This window comes from Ascaphus truei, chromosome 2, assembly GCF_040206685.1.
Source record: "Ascaphus truei isolate aAscTru1 chromosome 2, aAscTru1.hap1, whole genome shotgun sequence".
Classification (NCBI taxonomy): Eukaryota; Metazoa; Chordata; class Amphibia; order Anura; family Ascaphidae; genus Ascaphus; species Ascaphus truei.
The window spans coordinates 389,080,147-389,105,860 of record NC_134484.1 but is presented as its reverse complement, the minus strand read 5'-3'; the positions used below and the strand labels follow the sequence as shown (position 1 = coordinate 389,105,860).

Here is a 25,714-nt window from a genome sequence, read left to right as displayed (position 1 = left end):
TTGATACCATGGGGCTGTAGAGTGTTTAAGGTATGTATCCAGTACATTTCCTGTTTATTGAGTGTTTTCTCTATTGCCACCTCTAGGATGGCAAGGGATATGTTCCAATGCAAAAAAGGTAAAATTATCAATGCCACCCCTAGTACATTCTGTAAAATGTCTGGCCACTGGGTGGGTCAAGTCTCACCTCCTAATGAGACGTACATGTTCGGCAATTCTATTTTTTACAGGTCTGATGGTACGACCTACGTATTTTAAACCACACCCACAATTTCGAACATAAATTACAAAGCTAGTATTACAGTTAAGAAAGTTCCGAATGTAATATGTCTTGAAATTATTATAACGAACTACCTTGGTGGGTTCTGCAAATTTGCACAAGGAGCATTTACCACAGGTAAAAAAAACCCTAGGTATACCTCTCACTTGGGGAAAAATAGACAGTGAATCGAAAAGGCTTGGGGATAAATGAGATGCCAATGTTATGGCTCTACGATATGTGAACTTAGGTCCTCCTTGAATCAGAGGTAAGATATCCTTGTCTAACAATAAGGTGTGACAATGTTTTGACATGATGTCGCAAATAGATTTTGATTGACGACTATAAGTCGTTATAAAATAAGGTCTCTCATTCTCATTATTAAAGAATTTTCGAGACCTATTCTTCCTGACTCTTGACTCTTTTTTTATCAAAAGTGTGTTTCTGTCTATAGAGGCTGCATGATTAAATGCTATTTTAACATCAATTTCTATATAGCATCTAGCTATAAATCTATCCGCCATATCTTTAGATTGAGAAAGAAATGCATCGTTATCAGAACACAATTTTCTTAATCCCAAAAACTGTGCATTGGGGATACTCCTAACTAGGGAGCGTGGATGGTTACTTTGGGCACATAAAAGCGTGTTCCGAGAATTGGACTTTCTATACATCTCGGTCTGAATGACCATGTCATTATCAATGTACAGGAGTATATCCAGATAGTGAATATGGTGCATATTGTGCTCAAAAGTGAACCGAATATTTAAATCATTTGTGTTCAATTGTTGAATAAAGGAAATAAGTGTGTGTTCATCACCATCCCAAATCATGATAAGGTCATCAATATATCTTCTATAAAAAATAATTTTATACCGAAATAAATTATTGATGTGATAAATATAAAGTGTTTCCCAAAAACCCATAAATAAATTTGCATATGAAGGTGCAAAACTCGTGCCCATAGCCTTGCCTAATAACTGTAAATAAAACTGTGCATCAAATAAAAAATAATTGTGAGTAAGTAGAAACAGAATAGATTCTAATAAGAAAGTACAATGTGAAAGTGATAAATCAGACAAGTCTAAAAAATGACTAATGGCTGAGAGGCCTTGTGAATGTTTAATAATGGAGTACAGTGAGACCACATCAAGTGTGACCCACCTGTACTCCTTTTTCCACTGGATACTCTGTAGATTGACAATGAGGTCTGCTGAATCTTGAATAAAAGAGGGCAATTGAAACACAAATGGTTGTAAAAAGCTGTCCACATACCGCGATAAACTATCTCCCAAAGATCCAATGCTCGCCACTATCGGCCGACCAGGAGGGTCGACTAGCGATTTATGGATCTTTGGGAGATGGTGGAATACGGTATCACAGGATGTGGACAGCTTAAGTACTCACATTCCTTATGATTAATGACAGTCAAAATCCTACCAAATTCAATAACTTCCTCAAGTTCCTTCATGAACTTAGAGGTAGAATCACCTTTATGATGCTGATAAGAAGTGGTGTCCTTTATTTGCCTTAATGCTTCATTTTTATATTGCTCGTGGGACAAAACCACCAGGCCCCCCCCCCTTATCAGCCTTCTTTAGCATTATATTGTGATTCTTTTTCAATTGATATAATTGTTGAATTTCTGTATATGTTAAATTATTAGACTGTATATGGGAACAAGAAAATCCTCGTGCTAATAAACGTAAATTCCGTTCTACTAGAAGTTCAAAGGTTACAATTGCAGGTCCCCTGTTATAGTTAGGACAAAAAAAAGATTTTTTACGAAGGCCTGAATCTATACTACCAAAAAATGGTTGTAAACTGTGTTTATGGGTTCTCCTTCTGTTTCCAATAAAGCATTCATATCAGATAGTACACAACATTCTTTGAAACTGAACATATCATAGGTCATACACAGATCTTTCAAAGGGTCATCAATTTGACTTGTGGAAGCTAAACCAGATAAATAATTATCAATTCCTGGAGCCTCAAATATGTTCTTAGAACCAAATAATTTTTTCAAAGATAGTTTCCTTGTAAACTTTTGCAGGTCTATTACAGTCTGAAAAATTGAAAATCCTGTGTAGGGGCAAACCCCAAGCCTTTATTTAGAAGTGTTAATTGATCCAGAGAAAGTTCAATTCCTGAAAGGTTGATAACGTTATCCAAATTCATTACTCGTACTTCTTCCTCTTGGATCTGCCTCTTCCTTCCCCGTTTCCTCTTTGATATCCTGGTTCGCCTCTTCCCATTGAACCCATTTGTAAAAAAGCAGAGGAGGGTTGTCCTGAGGCTTTAGGAAATTTAGAATAGGCTGATGAGGTGAAAGGTCTATTATCATATTTAGATAGACCCCTAGTGTCTCGTGTGTAATCAGTGGGACCCTCAAAAAAGACAGAATGAGATCTGGATTCATGATCAGACATATCAGAATCAAAACTAGATGTTTCGGTTTGTCTATTCTTGAGTATGGATTTATTAGGATTTTTCTTGGACCATCTCTTAGTTTGATTTTGAGGACCCCTAGGTGTACTAGATGCTGAGTACTCCCTAGCTGCTGATGGTCTCTGCCAACAGTATATTTGACCATTAATAAAGTCCATATGATCCAGTTCAAATTTATTATGTTTTTTATCGCTAATCGTATCAATTTGGATTGGAAACTCAAACATTTTCTCACAGATTGACAAGTCTGTGGAAAGTGTTTGAAACAAATTGTATATACTCTCGTATCTGTTCATTATATGTTGCAATGGTTTATGGATTTGCCTAAATGTTTCCAAATTTGATGCAATGTTCATATTACATTGCTCTGATTAAGTCATCATTTTGTATTATTGTCTATACGTATACATTATCATTGTCTTTCTCTACCATTAATAATTATAATTAATTATTATTTATATGAGTTTTTATAGTTTATAGTTTATTATGTTCTTATATTATTATTTAATAGGTTCAAACTGATTGACGTTGTTTTTAATATTTTTAGGCTTTATTTTCTTCCTTTTCTCTTTCTTTGTCTTTCTCTTAATGTTCTCTTTTCTTTTCTCTTTCTTTTTAGGTTGTTTTATTTATTGTTGGCAGATTCTGCATATATAGTTTATTAGTATTTGGTGTGTTTGTCATATACAGTATGTGGTTCCATCAGGTATCTCTATTTAGACTAGTTTGCCCCATGTTTTCGTTCTCTTATTAATTAGTGCTATTATCAAGCATCTGCGCTAATTTATTTCTGGGAGCATAGTACTGTCTATTTAGACCTACCTGTGTGACTGGAAATTATTTCTTTGATAAAGTCCCTCCGTGGGACGAAACACGTTAGAGGTTTTTTCTATGTCTACTATTTTGTATCAATAAAGTTTTTTCAATTCTAATGCTTGCTTGAGCTTCATGGAGGTTTTGCAGCGACCGCTGGGATTTCTCGTCTGCTACTATCTGTCAGAAGAGAAAGACAAAGGAGGAGGAACAGAAACAAGAGCGAAATGCTTCACTATGAACGGCAGGAGCTTTTTCATTGAGGGATTGGATGGAAGGAGGTGAAGGCCCTTCAGGAATGGTGAATATCAGGTCAGACAGAGTAAATGATTAAATGAAGGATTGGGTATCCCATAACTGCTCCATTGAGAGAAGAGGAAAATTATGTCAGGAGTTGACCCTGATATTGATTAGAGAGACACTAAGGCTTCTGGTGACTGAGGGGCAACGGAATCAGACGCAAGGCAGAAGGTGGTAGGCAGGTGCATGTTTAAGTTTCCTGCAGGAATTTTTAGGATGATTTGTAAGGGGGGAAGGAGGCGTTTATCCCTGCCGCTAAAGGAGAGGTTTTCTTATAAATTTACAGATTTACATTTTTAGAGCAATCCCCTACCACACAGTGGGGCTGATTCACTAAGCAGTGAGCTTTTGCGCCCAATTCGGAAATTTTTAATCCCACGATAAAAAATGAATCCAGGCGCGGGATTCACTAAGAAGTGAAGCGCATTTGAGTAGGTGCGTGCAAAAACATGCCCGATCGCGCAAGCTCTTTCCCCCCCCCTGCTATCATGCTTAAAATTCTAAAGAGCGATAGCTGATCGAAAAAAAAAACAGCCAGTAAGAGCTGCATGGAGACACTGCGTCTCCATGCACTGCTCTTACATGCGATCATACAGTATAAATATACATTTTAATAATAGTGTACATATGCAGGGGGTCTCCTGACCTGAACCGCATTGGTTTCAGCCTCAGGGATGCCCTACTTCATGAGATACATGCCCCTAAGCTTTAAAACTCCTGCGTCACGTGACCGGGGGATTTAAATCCTGCAGGGGGATACCGGCACCCCATAACTGGGCCTATATCTCATGAAGTAGGGGGTCCCCGAGGCTGAAACCAATGCGGTACAGCTCAGGAGACCCCCTGCTCATGTACACAATGATCAAAACACACATATATATAAAAAAATAATTAATTACAGCCGCTATGGTAATGAAGCTGCATTAATGTAATTTTTATGTGTGCTGCAGCAGGGGGTATCCCGAGATGAACCGCATTGATTTAAGCCCCGGGGACCACCTGGTTCCAGAGTTACAGGCCCAGATATGGGGTGCTGGCATGTCCTCCATTATTTAAATATCCCGCGTCATGTGACACGGACGCTTTAAAAATGGCGGCGACACTGGCAACCGATGCCCCATACCGGGGCCTGTAACTCGGGAAGCAGGGTGTCCCTGAGTCAGAAATCAAAGCGGTTCAGCTCAGGAGACCCCCTGCTCCCGCACACTATTAAAAAAATATACATTAAAGCTATATAATGAAGCTTCATTACATTAGCGGCTAGCTGCTAAGGCAATGAAGGGGTTAAGGCTCAATAGCAGCTTTATTGGGGCCAATTGCCCCCAATAAACCTTGAAATATGTGCTACCCACGCCCTGTGCCCCCAACAACCCCTATACACCCTAACATACATTACATTTATTATTATTTTTTTAAAGCATTAGAATGTTACAATAGGCTGACGGGGGCCCTCGGGTGGACCCCGCATGTGTCCGGGAGCCCTCAGGTGGTCTCCACGGGTGTCCGGGGGCCCTCGGCTGGTCCCCGATGGCCTTCAGTACTATTTCTTTGCTTTAAAAAAAAGGGAAAGAAATACACCCCCCCCCACCCCACTCCCACCTAACACATACAGTACAGTAATGGGCAAAATTACTATTATCCAGATATGAATAATAGTGCATTTGCTGATTTAAAATAAAACATTAAACTGCAGAAATAAAATAAATACAATTTGCACTCACTCCTGCCAGGCTGCCACGATGAAGGCCGTCCTCATCCTCATCCCTGTTCATGTCCTCCGTTGCCACAAACAATACAGAACAATCAAAAACACAATCTAATGTCCCCTAACCCCTTAATCACTGTAGCGGTTAGTAACCATTATAGTAATTTAAGGGCTAACCCACCCTCTCCCATGACCCTCCCAGGAGGCCTAACCACCCTCACCCTTCACTCATTCACTGGTACAGTGGGTACATCATGCCATATACTATGGGCCTGATTTACAACTATAGCAAGAAATGGTGAAGGAATATAAAAAACGGCCCTAATAAAACAACATTACATTTCAAAATGAACATACTAATGCCAATCAAACAATTAAATGGCACAGTGGAATAATATGGGCATGATTTCACAATATGCCAGTCAATGGTCAACCTAAAAAAAAATCACAAACAAGATCCAATGCATTCAAAACAATCTCAAACTAAAACAAATAAAAAGTAAACCGAACAAAATTACCACCAATCAATTAATCCAATACAAAATTAAGACCAGAATAAACAATTAAAACACCAAAACAAAACCATGAATAAATAAAATAAATATCTAATAAACTGCATCATTCTAAATCAAAAAACAAAAATAATCCAACATTTAAAGCAAACACCAATCAAAAGCCAGATATAAACAATTTAAAATACCAACAAAAATGCCTGAACACAACATCAATATGCAATATAAAAAGCACACAAATTTAAAAACAAAGAAGCAATATACATTTAAAATACATACAGTACAAGCAAGAATTTGCCAAAACAACCATTGCTTCTTACTGTATTTATGTATGTATGTATGTATAGCCCTAAAGTGCCATACATAAATACATTTGGAATAAATGTGTGAAAAAAAATGCAGATAGAGGATGAGACATACACTCAGTCACATAGGTAAAAGAGGTGGGGTACTTAGCTGCCGGTGCGCTGGTTCTGGGGAGCTCCTGAAGTCCCAATATGATCCAGTGTAATGAAAAAACAGTCTTAATCATCAAGGAGGTTTAATATGCCACAAAGACCAACGTTTCGGCAGTCTAATACTGCCTTTCTCAAGGTGAAGGCTACCAAACATTAAGAAACAGCAAGAATATATACTACCCCCCTAATACTCACCCCTCCCTGCTCAGTTGCATTGCCACGATGCTGATGCCCACGTGATGACGTCAGTGCGCCCGCGTGGTGCTCCGTGGTGACGTCAGACGTCTTGGTGTGTATCCCTGGTAGTACAGCATAGAGCTGCCTTGGGAAACCATTGGAAAAAAAGGGGTTAACCGGCGCCAAATGGGGGTGAATACCAAACCAATGGAAGGTGTGACAGTCCAAATAACAGTTCTTGGGATGATGAATTGTGATGAACTCACCTCAGCAATGAATATGTGGAAAAAGAAGAAAACAGATAATAGTGCAGTAAATCAACACAGGGGGGGGTTAACAAATACTGACAATACGAAACATACAAGACATACAAACATTAAACACTAGCACGGCCTAAATATTAATGAAAAGCAAATTTATTAGGTGTGGAAGGTGCATAAACCGCATCCGGAGGGGTAAAATTACAACCCTACTCACAAGATGCTGGATGGGTAAAAGCAACGGACTGATGCGTGCAGCTGGGCTCTCAAGATGGCGACCGGAGCACTTGGGCTGGCGTCTACACATGACCGGGATGCAAGACAGATGACTCGGATGACGGGGCCTCTGGGCGGACGTGACGTCTCCTCCACTGTAATTTCACCACCGGCTCACAGGACTCCGGTCCTCCAGTCCTCCTCAGCAGCCGCAATGCCGCCGCACCTCGGTTTAAAGCACTTTTGGAGACTGCAGATTTCTCCTTTTGGAACTGCAGACTTCACCACAACCTGGAACACTCTAAAAACTCGAAACTTCCCGACGCGTTTCGTACGCATGCGCGTACTTCTTCAAGGTATGCTCACTACGTGCGAAACGCGTAGAGGTCACGTGGCGGCAGTTCCTGTGGAGTTTTTGCAGCCGGTGGGAGCGGGTAAGTACTCAGACTGGTCCGGACCCTTTCTGTAGTACTAGCGAGATCCAGTGTTGACCCAGTGCTATTCACCGACCATACTGGTGTATGTTCCAGTCATTTTAAACGTAATTTGTTGACTTTTTTCCTGTTTTAAACTGTATCAGTGGACGCTTATGCCCACTGTCCTATTTTACCAATAAAGTGCTTATACCCTTTAGTGCGCCTGTCTGTCAATTGTTTTTCCTGTCTGTGAGCCCCCCTTGTGGGAGCTCACCCTTATAGGAGATGTGTGGAACCCCCCCAGACTAAAGGCTGCAAGAGGGACCCACTACAGTGACAACATTAGCGCGGAGCAACACACTCCTTATCATATACCTGTGTACATTAAAATCACGAGACTGTAAACTGCAGATGACAATAAGTATAATCCTGAAAAATACTGCTTATGAGTGAGCAGTACATCAGTATTATAATATACTGGTGTGTATACCTGGGTCAGATAAAGGGAGGGGGGAAGGTGGTACAAACGGGGAGGGGGGGAAGGGAAGGCAGGAAGAAAAGAGGGAGAAGGCAATACAAGGAAAGGGATGATCTTCCAAGCAGGTTCTTCTGTATCTTCTGTATCTTCTTCTTCTTCTGTATCTTCTGTATCTTCTGTATCTTCTTCTGTATCTTCTTCTTATGTATCTTCTTCTTCTTCTTCTTCTTCTTCTTCTTCTTCCACGCCCTTGCAATCCTATTGGAGGAGGAGGTCCTCCCTCCTCAGCTTCTTGCCGTCAAATAAGGCTGCACAGGCTTTTATAGGCCTGTGACGTCACATTTTAATGCAAATGGTTCACACACCTCTGATTGGCTGTGAAAACTATGTGTTTTTTGGGGAGGGGAGGGGGACATCATGTAAAGGAAGTGAAGCCAGACAATCAGAATGGCTGTGCTTCTTTTCCCTTTCATCATTTATTTATTATATGGGCATGATGTACCCACTATACCAATGAATGGGTGAAGGGTGGGGGTAGTTGCCTGGGAGGGTGGTTATGCCTCCTGGGTGGGTAGTGGTAGAGGGTGGGTTACCCCTTAATTACTATAGTGGTTAATAACCGCTACAGTGATTAAGGGGTTAGGGGACATTAGATTGTATTTTTTATTGTACTGCATTGCTTGTGGCAACAGAGGACATGGACGGTGATGAGAAGCAGCTTGGCAGGGGTGAGTGCAAGTTTTATTTATTTTATTTCTGTAGCTTAATGTTATATTTGAAATGGACAAATGCACTATTATAGATATCTGGATAATAGTAATTTTGACCATTATTTTACTGTATGTGTTAGGGAGCGGGGGGGGGGGGGTTGTATTTATTGCAAAGTTTTGACTGTTATGTTTTTTGGCCACACTATTGGTACCGCAGGCCAGCGGGGACTACCAGACTCCTGCGGGGATCACCCAAGGGCCCCGGACTCCCATGGGGATCACCCGCCGGCCTGTTGTATTAATTGTGTGGTGAAAAAAACGTGTAAAAATCTGGCGTGCTTTTAAAGTACGATTCACTTATCACTGCTTAATGAATCGCGCTGACTGGCAAAAAACAGCACGTTTGTCATTTTTTTGTCTGTTCGGACGTATTTTTTTTCCATGGCTGAAAAAATGCCTTTTATGGCCGATAAAGCACTGTTATCACTGCTTAGTGAATCGCACAACAAGCAGTATCTGTCTTAAAAGCAATTTATTGTACTTAAAAGCAGTTATCACTGCTTAGTGAATCGCCCCCAGTATCTCTAATGCTATATCATGTAAATCTGTCCCTGATGGAATCTTTAAACGTCTCATATTGTTTTCAGACATATAGTATTTAACATGGTTAAAATTTTCACTCATAGAAGTAGGTGGCTGTGCTGAGAACTTTGAGGATATTTCAATCACAATTTGTTACTATCCAAATATGTGGGAGGTATTTAACTTTACCTGAAGTATTCAAAATGAGAAATGTCTACATGAGAATAAGGCAGTGTGTATATTTCTGCACACTATTTACATGTGTGCATCACCTCTTATTGCTCCATAGCCACCTGCAAAATTGCTTCAAATATTTATCAAGAAACGGTAATTTTCAGAGGAAAGCTACATGCTATAAAGAATTTTATTTAGCCGGCTAATAACTCATGAACTGTAAGATTTAAGTACAAATAAGTGTTAACAGCAATAAGTTAGGCAAATCTATTTAAATTTATTTGCATTGAAGTGTCATTTAACAATTGAAATATCATAAAAACATTTTTTGGGGGAAAGTGTCACCAGTCGGCTGTATGTCTGAGGTAAAACTGATGCAAAAACAGCATATTAAAGTCTCCAAGCTGCAAAATTAGGATAAAAGTGAAAAAAAAACTTTTGCACTACATTTACTAAAGAAAAGGAATCCGATTTCCAATAACCCTCTTCACTTAATGTAACTATGTATTTGTCATCAAAACTCTATGCCCAGGACATACTTGAAAACGAGTGGTAACTCTCAATGTATTACTTCCTGGTAAAACATTTTATAAATATATAAAATAATTTCAGGCAATGTTTTTTTTTTTTTTGCATTGATAAATCTGTTGCAGTTTTCGAAGACTTCACTGTTGATCTGTTTTTGAAGCCAGCAACTTTGGGGTCTATAGAGGATATGTATCAAAGATTCCTGGCTACCAAAATTGGCCAAAAAAACTACCGGATTTATCTAATAAATTAATCTTCCAGCCCTAAATGTATCACTATAAATATTTCCCAATGTAACTTTCTTTTAAATAAATATAGTGTAGTACTTTTTCACCCAACTTTTGCAGCTGCAAGATTTTACCTTGGATTTTACTGGCTGGTACTGTAGGAATTAGCAAACTGGGCAAGAAAAACATGTTTTAACAAGTATATTTGTAATTGGACCTATTGCATACAGTATGTTTTTTATTTTCCATAGAGGCAAAGTTAATACTAAGTCAGTGATGCTTTTGATCCTAAAATAACTCAATTTGCATTATTGCTGCATTTCTGTTATTTTAAAATTATATTTTCAGCAGCAATATAACATTACTAGCAGTTTGCCACAATTGTATACATTTATAAATATACATATATAACCAAAGAAAAACAAATCAACGCCAAAGATAAAATAAGTAGCGTGAACAGTCATAAAGAGACAGATCCTTATGTGGGCCAGTCAAATGTGAGTATTAAAGAAATAAGCAGAATGTGTATATACATAAATACATACAAAATGGTGATTTTAAAGTGACAGAAACCTATTTCCTTATAGGGGCTAATGCCTAAATGTGGGAATATATATATATATATATATATATATATATATATATATATATATATATATAAAGCAGAAAATAGCCGTGTTAGTCGAGTTGCGATAGTGCAGAATAAATGAGTTCTTCAGTATTCGGTGATACCTTTTTTATTGGACTAACAATTATGTCATAGGACAAGCTTTCGAGAATTATCCTGTATTGCTTGACCTGAAGAAGAGAAGATAACTCTCGAAAGCTTGTCCTATGACATAAATTGTTAGTCCAATAAAAAAAGGTATCACCGAATACTGAAGAACTCATTTATTCTGCACTATATATGTGTGTGTGTGTGTAGCCCCGTTGACTTAGGGAACTACGCGTGCTGAATACTTGTTTGGCATACAGGAGACCTAATCCTCTGCCACTGGGAGCTTGGGGTGATCGCATTCTATCAGTCTACAGCACCTCCACCTGTGAGGGATCCTAGCACTGCAGGATAACCCCTCTTCAGTACCAATGCAGTAATGCATAAAGATACACACACACTGGTATGACTATTTATCTTTACTAACACATATATCTATAACAAAATAACAATACAGTACCCACACCATATACACGCCCTGGTGAGATCCCCCAAAGTACTGAGGTACCCCGGGAACCTAACCACCTGGTGTCCACAGAGCTAAGTTCACCCAAAGTATGTGGTGTAGCGCTACCCCCACATTTCCCGAATCCCAGGTCCAGGGATTTCTTCCCACGGGCCTTTGTCTGGTGTTGCACTTAGTCCGGCTTGTACTTGAGGGTGAATTGGTAGTTCAATAGTGCCGCAAGCCACCTGTGACTGGTGGCATCCAATTTGTCGGAGGTCAGTATGTTATCTGTCCGCACCTCAAAAGAGACTCCATACAAATAGTCGTGGAGCTTGTCATCTACTGCCCACTGGAGTGCAAGGAACTCCAGCTTGTGAACTCTGCAGTTCTGTTTGCTTGGTGTCAAGATTCGGCTCACATATGCCAGTGGGCGGAGGCCAGCAGGGTACTTCTGGTGCAGAAAAAAGTGTAGGTTTTGGGCGGTTCACAGCTCACCGTCGGGGCACAATCAAATGTGTCCAAACGCATTTAGAAAAAAAGGTTGTTTATTCAGTGCATGTAAAAACAGATCTGCCACAGAGTAACTCTGACGCGTTTCGTCCACCAATAGGACTTTGTCAAAGAGTGACTGGCTTAGCCAACAGTGAAACCTATATAGTGATCCTCAAGCACTGATTGGGAGCGCTAAATGAGTATGTAAATTCAAGTACACCTGCTGAATAATGCACTGATTCCCCCTCTCAAGATATATGAGTACTCCTCCCAATAGAGGCAATCACTCAACAGGAATCACTGGAGACTATAGAAAAGAAAGCAACAAAACAAAAAATAGAAAAATAAAAAGAGACATATCTATATCCTTATATACTAGAAGAATGCATTAAATAATTCTAATTGATGAAAGAAAATATATTAATCCCAAGATCTTACAAAAATGATGGACTAAAAATCTAAACTATATTTATACCAAAATTCATATATCATTCTTATATTATCAACCCCATAAAAATATATATATATATATATATATATATATAACACAAACTATATAACCTAGTGTCAAAAGACAATATGTATAATAAGTAATTTAATGCATAATAAAAAAATCTATATACCGAAAAATTAATTATATGTATTAGATACATATATAAACCGGGTTGAATGATGACAATATATACCATGTACACTTAAACCAGGAAATGCTTGAGTTCCCATTCCACATTAATACCTATGGGATGTAAAGTATTCATGGTATATATCTGTAGGAGGACATGTGCAGAGGTACACAATGGAGACTGTTGTAAGGTGAAATTAAAACAAGGCTTTATTGTGCCTGTCGCTTTAAACACAGCAAAAAATCAACATAAGCGAAATAGTGAGCCAAACAAAACCTGCTCCACTTTGGCATATATGAATCCTTATATTCCAGCCCCTTTTAACTGGGTGGCTACCCAAGCTTTTCATCAGCCCAAGTCATATAGATATATATAAATAGACAACAGTCATTGGAAAATAAAGTCTTATCTGTTTGCTGGGTTGCTGCCTTTTCTCCAGATAATCAGCATCCAGGTTTAGAAGTCTTGTTTGTCAGCTCCAGAGATCTGTGTTCTCTTGGTCAGTCTCACCTGGGAGACTCAGGAACCTCTGCTCTGTTTCCTTGTTCAGCTCACATGTGAGCTAAGGTGTCTCTCTTCCTGTCTCAGAGGCAGGCTTTTTCTACCACCTGTTATCAGCCAGGTGGTGTTAGTTAATTGCCTACCAGCAGTTAACCACCACACTACTGGATTAAAGGCACATTTGTGAACAGGGATAAGTCCCCTGTTACAATATCCAATACATTTATCTCATATTAAGTTTGTGTAGGCTATTTCTTCCTCTAGGATGTAGACCCACATGTTCCAATCCTGAAAATGAAAAATTGGTAATATTCCCCTGAGGACATGATGAAAAATGACGTGGTACTGGATGTGACATATCTTTTTTGATAATAAGCCTCACATGTTCCTGGATTCTAAGTCTCAGTGGTCTAATTGTAAGGCCTATATTGGACATTTTACAACCACATTGTAGATTATATATAACATGACTGGTATAACAGACCACTGAGACTTTTTTTATTATTCATTAAATTACTTATTATACATATTGTCTTTTGACACTAGGTTATATAGTTTGTGTTATATATATATATTTTATGGGGTTGATAATATAAGAATTATATATGAATTTTGGTATAAATATAGTTTAGCTTCTTAGTCCATAATTTTTGTAAGATCTTGGGATTAATATATTTTCATTCATCAATTAGATAGAATTATTTAATGCATTCTTCTAGTATATAAGGATATAGATGTCTCTTTTTATTTTTCTGTTTTTTGTTTTGTTGCTTTCTTTTTTTCCACTTTGTGACTGTTTTTTGTATATAAGTTGTAGATCATTTATATGATGTGTCAGCATGCTTATATTTGTTTTTAAGTGTTCTATGTATTGTATTGTATTGTTATTTGAAACATTTTTGCACTTTGTATTGTATATAGTTTGTATTGTATATAGTCTCCAGTGATTCCTGTTGAGTGATTGCCTCTATTGGGTGGAGTACTGATATACCTTGAGAGGGGGAATCAGTGCATTATTCAGCAGGTGTACTTGAATTTACATACTCATTTAATGCTCCCAATCAGTGCTTGAGGATCACTATATAGGTTTCACTGTTGGTTAAGCCAGTCACTCTTTGACAAAGTCCTATTGGTGGACGAAACGCGTCAGAGTTACTCTGTGGCAGATCTGTTTTTACATGCACTGAATAAATAACCTTTTTTTCTAATTGTGTTTGGACACATTTGATTTTACCTCGACGGTGAGCTGTGAACCGCCCAAAACCTACACTTTTTTCTTACCTGATTATCTGGCTGGAGCACGCTCTATAGTGCACCTGATCTACTTCCTACTTGCAGTGCTTGAGGATTGAACTCGACGGGTCAATATTATGTGGCAGTGCATGAGACGCCGGGATGCGTGAGGGTAGTGGCGGAGATTAACTGAAGTGGGCCAATTCCATGGTTCCATGCAGGGAACACGGCATCACGGTTAGCTTGTCTCCTTACCACATTGTGGCCCCGTCCTGATGCTGAGTCTCGTGTGCACAGTCCTACTCCACTGTTCATATTTCCATGATTCAGGACATTGATCAGTAGCGCTTATATTATTGTATTATTATCTTCATTGTGGACATTGTAGAATCTATTTGCACTATTTGGAGCATCGGTATTTTGGAGTTTACTCTCTGCTTGTTTTCATACTTCTGGTGCAATACAGCTCCCAGTCCATTGAAGCTTGCATCTACATGCAGGATATTTGGTAGCTCGGGGTCGGCATAAGCCAAGATGGGTGCATCCGTGAGGTTTTTCTTGAGCTGATTAATGCCTGTTTCTGGAGGACATCCACTTGTCTTCAAATTGCATCCGTGGGGTTGCGGCCTTCTGCCTATGTTCCTCTGGGTAAATCTTCAGAAGATTATTGAGAACCTTGGCTTTACTGGAATAGCCTTTTACGAAGCGGCAGTAGTATCTGCAGAATCCCAGGAAGGACTGCAGCTCATTGTCTGGTCTGGGACAGTTCACTAGAGCTTCGACCTTAGTGGGGTCAGTAGCCACTCTGTCTGCGGACATGATGTGACCTATGTAAGTGACTGACATGCGGCAGAACCAGCATTTGTCCAAGGACAACTTCAGGCCTTCTTTGCCCAGTCTATCCAACAACTTCAAGAGGCGTTCTTCGTGTTCTTCTAGAGTCTTAACAAACATGATGATGTCGTCCAGGTAGACTAGACTTTCCCGTTTATTCATATCCCCAATGGTCTTCTCCATCACTCTTTGGAAGGTCACCGGAGCACCGCAAATGCCTTGGGATATCCGGGTGAACTGGTAGAACCCGAGGGGACAAACACCATATTCTCCTGGTCTTCAAAGCTCATAGGTACCTGGTAGTACCAAGACCTCAGGTCCAGCATGCTGAACCACTGGCTTCCTTAGAGGGCACTGAGGATTTTTTCTATCCTCTGCAAAGTTTACTGATCCGGTACTGTACGATGGTTCAGGGTCTGGTAGTCTACGCACAGGCTGACTGACCCATTCTTCTTACTACCACGATCGGGGAAGCATAGAGGCTAAGGGACTCCGTTACGATGCCCGCCATTTCCATCTCCTTCAGGACATCCCTCACATCCTCTACATCTCTGGGAGCAATGCATCTGGAATGCTCCTTGAATGACGGGGTGTCATACAGCCGAATCATATGCTGGGCGTTCTTGCCGCAGCCCACACCCATCTCGCTGGTGGAGAATACTTCCCGGTTCCTTCAATTTGGCACGTAGCCCCTTCTTCCAGTCCGTGGGCAGGGTCAATTCCCGAAGTCGAACTGTAGCCCGTCCGGCTCTTCTTGCACGGTAGCGGTGTTCACATGGGCCATGGATTCCACAGTGTAACCGAATAAATCCGACCCAGTGCTTTACCGACGTCAAACCGTATGGGGTGAGGCAAAATGTTCTTTATCACCACTTTGAAGTGATTTGGAAAGGCGGTCTTCTACTCCTTCATCTCTGGTACCACCCAAAACCCTCCCTTGGCGTCCTCCTCTGGTGTGTTCTCCAAGGAGAAATACCAGTGAGCTTCATCACGGTCAACCCTTTCTCTAGATTAAAGAATTGGCCAAATCCATCTTGGGCAGAGATCTTGTAGCACTCCTCTTTGAAGACTGGGTGGCTCCATAGGGAGGAAAGGGGTAATTCGCTGCATCTTGCAGATAGGCTCGGATCAGAGCCTGCACCACATCTGCGCTGGTCCTCAGTATGATGGGGGAGCTTTGATGTTCCCGGAACTCGGGAAATATCAGAGCTTCCTCTTCCATGGGGTGGTTTTTGATGGTGTTCACTTGCACAACACCATCAATGGGGTATTCTTCCTTCCTAAGGCCCCACAGTTTCATCTTCTTTGCTGACTGCATAGGCAGATGTTTCAGATGCGAGTCATATAAGGGGCGGTATCTGATGGTTACCTGAGACCCTGTGTCCAGCAATGCGGAGGCGTAGATTCCTTCCATCAGGACTCGTGTTATAGCCGCAGGCCGCGAGGTTTCATTACACGGAGCATTTTGGAGAGGAGCCGCAGGTCGCGAGGTTGGTACCTGAGAAAAAACGGATCTGACGTCAGACCCGGGCCCAGACCCGCTGAGACACGATGGAGTAAGGGCTGGAGACAAACAGAGATCCAACAGTGGCTGCAGGACAGTGCAGTGTGCTGAGCGGTCTCTTCAATACACTATTGCAGTGTGATATGCTTGTTTCTTACAGAAAAATTGTGAGTGCAAATTTTACACTTAGATTAAAACTTTTTAAACCTAGTTGATCTATGCTATGTAGCTTTTTCCTCTCTCTCTCCATTGGGGCTACATCTTCTTGAGTACTGGAGTTGTTTCTCCTTCGATTCGTGCTGAGCTGACACTCAGCTTGGATAGACTGCCAAAGCCTTGATTACACACTGCTGTGGAAATTCTTACATTTTGTAAGTAGGCCTTTCACACAAGCCAAGATTGGATCTGATATTTGTTCACATTGTATTTCTCCTGCACTTAGATTTTCTGTGCTTTTGTGTTTTTTCTTCTTCAACGCTTCAGTGCACGACCATTCCTCCAATACCTGGAGAGTACATTCCTTCCATGCAGCAATCCCATCTTCTCTGACGGGAGTGGGTGATATCCCAGAGAAGGCTTTGAGTTTGCGGTAGGTTTGTGCCGGGTACAGCAGAATAATCTTCTCTGTCAGCTGCTGCAGGGCTTCCACGAATAACTGAGCTACATCTGAACTGCTGGTACTGCGGTGGCTCCTTCCGGACCATCGACTGCCATCCAGCTATTGTACAGCTCCCTGGGGGAGGAACAGCTGTGGGCACCGGGCACTCTTCTATGCTATGGGTGGCACTAGGTGCTGCCATTCTGGCGCTGCGTTTAGGGTATATGAGTGGACTTCTGCAGGGTGTGGCTTCGGGGAGTTGTAGAAACTGGGGGGCATTGTCCTCTGGGATATCACAGTGGCAGTCAATGAGGAGCGTATTCTACTGGATGTCTGTTTCCCATTTTGCATATAGAATACGGGCTTTAGTAAACCCTGGTATCTTTCTCAGAGTGTCGCACAGGTCAGGCAAGGGTAGGGATACTGGAACATGGCAAATGGCAAACACATTACGGGGAGATACATGACGTCATAGTGTCCACTTGTGGACGCTCTTGCGAGACAGTAGGGACATGTTCCCTTTCTGGTTCTAACTGTCTAATTTAGATAGGGCACCCCAGGTCTGAATCCAGCAGTGCCTCCAAATGTAGCCTCTTTCCCCCTGACTTAGGGAACTACGCGTGCTGAATACGTATTTGGTGTACTGGAGGCCTAATCCTCTGCCACTGGGAGCCTGCAGTGATCACATTCTATCAGTAAACAGTGACTCCACTTGAGAGGGATCCTAGTGCTCTCCCGTCCCGTCGATCCGCTTCCTTGGGCCCAGGCTTACCTTCACACTATTTACACACTATACAAGTGTTCCAAATGTAAGTGTGTCATTGTTACAAATGATGTACCTCTCCAGGGGGGCACCCGACAGTGCAAGCATGTGTTGTTAAGAATTACTTTTGGGTTATTTTGTGGTTGTGGTTATTTTTATGGATGTTTTTAAGTATATTTATATATGTTTTGGTCATTTGTATTTATGTACTTTTGCAGTTTGTCCTCAAATATAATTTTAATAGATTCCCAGAGCGCTAATCTGTTTATTTTCTATTTTATGTGCAAAAGTAAGTGAAACCTTGGTTTTAGCAGCTGAATTAAAAGGGATAATTAGAATCAGGTATTTAAATAATTATATTGATATTCAGGTGTCCCACCCTTTATAAAGATTATAAACTTTGTGAGTGTCTTCACCATACAGGTGTGTGAAAAGATGTCATGCCATGATCAAAAGAAAATTCTGAGGACCTCAGAACTGCAGTTATTGATGCTCATAAGTCTAGAAAGGGTTACAAATCTATTTCTATGGATTTGGGGCTCCACAAATCCACTGTCAGGCTACAAATGGAGAAAGTTTAAGACCACAATCACTTTACCCAGGAGCGGTTCTCTCACTAAACTCTCTCCAAGAACAAAATGGTAAATCATCCAAGAAGTCACAAAGAACCTCAGAGTAACATCCAAGGACACCTTGGCATATGTGAGAATTCATGACTCAACTATCAGATAAATACTGTACAAGAATGGTGTTCATGGAAGGATAGCCTGTAGGAAGAGACTGCTATCTAAAAAGAACATTGCTGCCATCTCAAGTTCGCCAAAGAGCACATAGATGATCCACAAGACTTCTGGGACAATGTTCTTTTGACAGACAAATCAAAGGACTATGTTAAGGCAGAACTTTCTTTCCTCAATGAGAAACGTTATGTTTGGCGAAAAACCAAACACTGTGTATGAACAGAAGAACCTCCTCCCAACCGTCAAGCATGATGTTGAGAGTGTGAAGGTATGGGGTTGCTTTGCTGCCACAGAATCTGGACGGCTTTCCATCATTGACACAACCATTGCAAGCCGTCCAGGTTCTGTGGCAGCAATTGCATTGCATCTTCTGCATCGTTTCAGAAGATTCTAGAGGAGAATGTCAGGCCATCTGTCTGTGAGCTGTAGCGAAAATGGGTCATGCAGCAAGATAATGATCCTAAACATACAAGCAGATCTACAAAAGAATGGCTGCAGAAGAAAAAAGTATGCATTTTAGGATGGCCTAGTCAAAGCACAAACCTAAACCCCATCAAAATGTTGTGGCAGGACCTGAAGCGAGCTGTCCATGGAAGGAAGCCATCAACTGTCACTGAGTTGAAGCAGTTCTGTAAGGAGGAATGGGCCAAAATTCCTCAAAACCGATGTGAGAGACTGACCAGCATTGATAGGAAAATCTTAGTTGAAGTTATTGCTGCTCAAGGGGATGTGACAAGGTACTGAATCTAAGGTTCACATACTTTTTCACATATGGATATTGAATGTTGAATCATTTGTGGATAAATGTTGAAAAAGTATAATTTCTTTTGTGTCATTTGTTTGATCAGGTTATCTTTATCTATTATTAGGACTTAGATCAAGATCAAATAACATTTTAGGTTTGAAATATGTGAAAATCCTAAGGGGTTCACAAACTTTTTCTCACCACTGTGTGTGTATACACATACAAACATGCACACATACTGTATATCTACCACACACGTTCTTAACTTAAAACAGTGTCTTAAACAATATTCTAATTAATTTTCTGGCAGTTTTATAAATTAACATAATATTATTACAAAATGTTCAACTTTACCATCTTAATAGCAGTTATCCCTTTTACAAGCCTAATGTCTTTCTTTTTTTTTTAGAAAAAATATGGTGTTAAAGTCTTACTGCACCTTGCACTGCAAACTTTAACTCTTTAGCATCGGTCACTGTAGTTCTTTTGTCTGTGTTTTTCTTTTCAGTTCGTCGATTGCTTCTTCTTTTCTTGGTCTCCCCCCAAAGATTTGATCCACCGTGCATGCTTGGGATGTTCAGAATGCCAATTCCCTCCAGGGAAATATTGCACAAGTCCATCTGAATGCCATCACACTGTAAGAAACAACACAATTATCTCTTATTGCATTTTTCAGTGTTGTATGACAGACAGTACATAAGATGGTAATTGTTTTTCTTCAGAATCTAATCAAGAATGGCACTTTCATTGCTGTCATATCTATTATTTAATCTAAATGACAGTTTAGTAGAGCAGAATTGTGTTACAATGATTCACATAGAAAAGTAAAAGAAAAAACAGGTGTTTTATTGGACCAACACATTTTAAAAATCTAAAAGGGTTCTCCTCCACATATTCAAAAAAACAATTGGGCCTTTGTGCTAAATAGTAAATACAAACCTTCATTAAATGTGTGTCGTATGTATGAACACTTAATAGATATGAGACATAATTTACTTTCTAAAATATTTTTTTAGGAATCGTGTCATATTTAATATAAGATTTTTACAATTTAAATTAAAACAGAAGTTCATGTATATGGGTATATATGGAGGCACAGAGGCACAAAGACCTCCCCAACACACACCTTTTTATACAGCATGTGGAGAAAAACTAGTATAGAAAAAGGATCCCACCTACATTATGCATAAGAAGGGGCACATCTGTAATACCTGGCTCCTATGCCAAGAAGACCTTAGAGGGCCCTTGAGAGGAGGTAATTTATTGGTTCTGATGGAACACAGCTTATATTCTATCTCTTATAGACCAGATTTTAAGTATTGCACTGCCAGTAGTCATACAATTCCTGGGCTGGTGAAAATGCAGAATGTTTGCCATTTTTTAGCCTTTGGTTCGTTTCAAAGGACAGTGGACGCAGTAGGTGGAATGGTGCAATCCACATTTTCTAGTTGTTCCCAGCAATTTGTGTGTGTACTGAAATAACACAATGCAGACAATATACAAATTCTCTGTGAGAGGATAGTGTAGCAGGAGTTGAAATGCGGTTTCTATGGAATAGCTTTTTACCCAATGTGATGGGTGCAATACATTTCATAAATGTAGAATTACACCAAGAGAAAGGGCGCATAAGTTCTACAACCAGAAACATTTTCAATCTACAATGTGCAGGTTGTATGTGGTGCTATAATGTGCATTTTGAATGTAGTTGATGACTTTCAAGGCTTCTGGCATGATGCCCATATCCTGTGTCACTCATTCATTTCTCACCATTTTGAGAAGGGCAGATTGCAACCCATGACATGTTCTCACAGTTAAAATAGCATGATAGTTCCATCCTTTTTCATGTACTTCAAAACAATAGACACTTTTCCTGCTGGGGCATTGTGTATGTCCTGCAGCAGCATGCCACAAGTTGCAATAATGTTGGATAAATCTGTACCTGTTGTCACTATGTTACTGTATTCTTTAGAAATAGAGGCTTGTGTATCAAAGTATAAGTGCTGCAACCCTAATTGCAAAAAATCAGCACCATACTGTATGTATTAAATGAAAAATTTGCATAAAATAGTTTTTTTGTTTATTTGTTAGATCTGGAGAAATGTTTCCCTCCCTTCCCCCTGAATTGCTCCACTGCTGTAGGCTTAGACAACATAGACTACTAGTATCCAACACAAAGAAAACCAAGTTATTTGTACATCTTCTCATAGTTCTTTCTTGTATCCTTTATGTCTATATATTATTCTTAGTTTGTTCCTTGCAAGCTAAACTAGAAAATACAGAATAAAGCCATCATGGAAATATCCTTCCATCCTAACCAAAAAACCCTTATCAACTAATGCTCTAAAATTGTCTTCTGTCATCAACTTCTCTCACCTGACAAATAACGTTCAAAATTCTGAAGAGAAATTGTAACACTTATTTCTTATTCAAGACAATCCAAATTAGGATTCTCAACTCTGAAACTGAGGGATTTTCAACAGGATATGGTTATTATATTTACAGTAAATAACCTCAGGGTCAATAATATAAAAATCCTGCAGTGGATCAGCAGTGAAATTAGAGAAAGGGCAATTATACCAGCAACAGGGGAAAAACTGTGAAAATTACATTTACTGTATTTGAAGACTATGATAGCAGATATAGTAGGTATGTTTAAGAAAATATTATATGTGTAACTCATTTCTATGTGCCGTAGTTAGTATAATGGTAAATGGACATTGACCTCAGTTTGCTTCTCAGGCTCTATAAAAAATGGCCTTTGTCTTCTTTCTGATGACGTACTTTAGTAATATAGATGGTGCTATATCTGTACCTCCACCTAAAAGGGTATTGTGTCCAGATTGAGTATACAAGAACATACTATTACCTTAGGAAACTGAATAGATTAAAACCTCTCAGCGTAATAATATTACATATTACACATTAACAATAAACCATACAGCACTACAGCACTAATAAAAATATATATATATATGGGGCAAAGATCTGAAGCACTCTCTGGTAAGTTTCCAATGTAAAAAAATGTTTATTGCATCCAATTAACATCAGGGGTGAAATACAGGAAAAAATGGAGCAACGTTTCGGACCTCCCGGTCCTTTGTCAAGCCCCTTTGTCGTTATATATACGGACGAAGCAGGGGTAGCGAAACATACGATGGGGCTGTGTGTGTACTCCCCAGGGACCCTCTTACCTGACTCAGGACACAGTGGACACTTATCTCTGCAATCTTGCTGCCACACCACCTCCTTCACAGGACTTATACACCTATTACTATCTGGTGACTATTGTATAGACATAGGATGATTTTGTGACTTGTGTTATATACTCTGCTGGTGGTTGTTTGGTGGTATTACATTGGCAGATCATTTTAGTGCCCTTTTACTTATTAACCCTTTATTTTGACCGGCCGGTCTAAGGTTTAAAGAGCAGGTCATACTCACATTATCTGGTTTCATTATTAATGATAGAATGCACTATTACATATTTTTGTGCCAGAATTAATGTTTCTTTGGGTTCCGTGGGGACTGTTTTAATCATTTTTGTAATCCATATGTGTTTTTTCCATTTAATAAATTTAATTACTATTTATTTTGCTAGAGTGCTTTTGGTGGGATTCTTTTCTTTTCTCTTTTTTTCATATATATATATATATATATATATATATATATATATATATATATATAGTCAATGAAAAAATAGTTTGCACTCACGGTTTCTCAAATGAAGGCAGATGCTCATCCCATATAGAAACATGTACAGGGTAAACTAGGGAAATCCAGGTAACAAAGAGACAGCACACCGCAATATAAGGAAGTAAATAAAGTGTATTAACAACACAGGGCAGCCAACGTTTTGGTCCTCAGAGTGGGACCTTCCTCAGGGCAGTGCATATGTATATATATATATATATATATATATATATATATATATATATATATATATATATATATATATATATTATATATATATACACACTGTATATACTGTATTTTCATTTACAATGATTTGAATATAACAAACGTTTACCTAAGTGCGGAGCTTTTGCCTTGAACTTTGTATTATGGACTATATCCTACACAAGGATAGATCACAATTTTCTACAGACTATACCATGAATGTCAGAAACATTCAGTGAAACATTTTGTGCTTACCATTCATTCCATCTGGTCTTATTATACCCCTTGTGTGTGTGTACTGGAGATTGAGGGTTTTCAATGTTTCACCAGGTTATCCTATGAGACCGGCCAGTCATAGTGGTGGGGGGCTGATTGCCTCTACACCCTCTATCTACTTCTGTCCATTCTGATTAGACTCATGGTTCTTCCTCAGAGTTAATGAATTTTTTTTTTGTATCTAGAGGTGTTAGCTATATTTATCCTGACATAGGGGATACTGAAGATTGTTTTAACATGTGTTTTTGTGATGTTACTAATAATAAATTAATATATTTTTGTACGCCTGAGTGCTTTTGGTGGGATACTTTTTTTCTATTTTGTTCTCATTTATACATTATCCCCAGCACCATCAGCAGCTGTTCTTTTGGCAGCTTATTTTGTCTGATTTAGGTACTTTATACATACAGTATAGATGTCAGTTGCAGGCATTTCTTAATTTTCTATCTATCTCTCTATCTCTCTATCTATATAACGTCTTCCATGTACAGATGCAGTGGCCATTATTCGATCCTTTCTACGTGTCGTTTTCATAAAGTCTGCTGTATTCCATGCAGCATTCACTCGTTAATCTTCCGTAAAGGCTGTCAATCACACGCATATTTACCGTTGTTGATTTTCCATGATTAATGTGATTGTGATTTGTTTGGGTGCAGTTCTGCGTGTTTCTGCCAGATGGCAAAATTGAATCCATTTGCACAGGGTAATCAGTGAGTTGTGTGTAGTCAATTTGCAGGTTTAAATACTAGATAAAAAGAGTGGCCACAATAGTCATTCATTGTAAATTGACCTTGCTCGCTGAAGACATTATCAAATGAAGGCGTTTCATAATTAAAATCTCCACAGTATACACAATGCTTGTCCCGTTATTCTACATTGCTATCCCTGCAATTGCTGAATGGACATCATGTCCATGTACTGTATGTCCGGATATGTGTTATACCAAACCACAATGTAGTTACGCATTTCTCATATTTTCTGCAATTAATGCTGGAACAGATAATAAGTCGACTTTAGCAGAGATTTATGACTATAGAATTGAAAAATATGAATTCTTCAAATTTTCACCGAATCAACATGGCTGGAAGCATTCGATAAGGCAAACATTAACTAATGATGATTGCTTTTTTCGCAAAGCCCCTCCTCTAGAGGATATTGTACAAGAGGATAATGGTCTGTGTTCCCAGCTTTTGCCGTTATGTTTGCTCATGGCGACTGCAAAAGAAGAAAGGTCTGGTTTCATCCATTTAAGATTCGTACTGTACCTGTACATACTTCCTGACCCTGCAGTGTACAGGTACCCAAACCGGCTTCCCAATACTATTGCAATAATGGGCCTATGTGACTGAAAACCTGGTGAGCAGCAATCCTTGCTACCTGGCCCTGCCTGATTACCGACTTAAGCAGGCACCTGTCAACTATAATGCTGATTACTTGCTGATCCTTGCTGTTACACACAATGCTGTACACCCCAGACATTGGGTCACCTCCACCCGGTTGGCAACGTATATAATGAAGATAAAGATAATGCAGACTACATGCGTGACACCACAATACACCTCTGACATTGGCTCACCTCCACCCATTTGGCAAAGTTTATAATGAAGGTAAATATAATGTACTATACAGTATTAATTTTAATTCCTCTTGGGGGCACCGGATTTTCGGGGGGGGGGGTGCGTCAGTTATTGAGGTTATAGAGGTCCAGCGATCTCCCCCGGTGCCTTTTAAATTAATGCTGGGGGATCGCATGAAGCCTCTATAATACACTTACAGTACCTTCCCTTCCAGCAACGCATTGTCATGGAAACCCGGTGTCAAATTACTGTGGCAATGTGACGTCACATGACCCTGCGCGTTATTTGGGCCGAGCAGGGGGGGGTGGCACGAGGCACCAAGGAGAGCAGCCTTGTATAGTGTACTGTATGCCTGCCATAGCTCATCAATGCTTGTACACATGCGCACTAGAGCATGACTTGACGCATGCGCACTACCAGAACTTATAGCATAATTCTTTTTTCCAGAAACGAAACTTTGAAATCGAGCGTCAAAAGATAAGTTGGAAGTTCGATAGAACTCTAG

General features: G+C 39.7%; 1 protein-coding gene across 2 annotated transcripts in view; it reads right to left on the bottom strand.

The window, feature by feature from the left end:
* Positions 1 to 25,714, bottom strand: part of DGKB (diacylglycerol kinase beta) — an 895,737-nt gene that overhangs the window by 220,012 nt on the left and 650,011 nt on the right. For both annotated transcript variants that reach the window (XM_075587224.1, XM_075587223.1), the window contains one exon: positions 19,899 to 20,094. In XM_075587224.1, the coding sequence (XP_075443339.1) occupies positions 19,899 to 20,094 (196 nt within the window). The remainder of the gene's footprint in view (positions 1 to 19,898; positions 20,095 to 25,714) is intronic.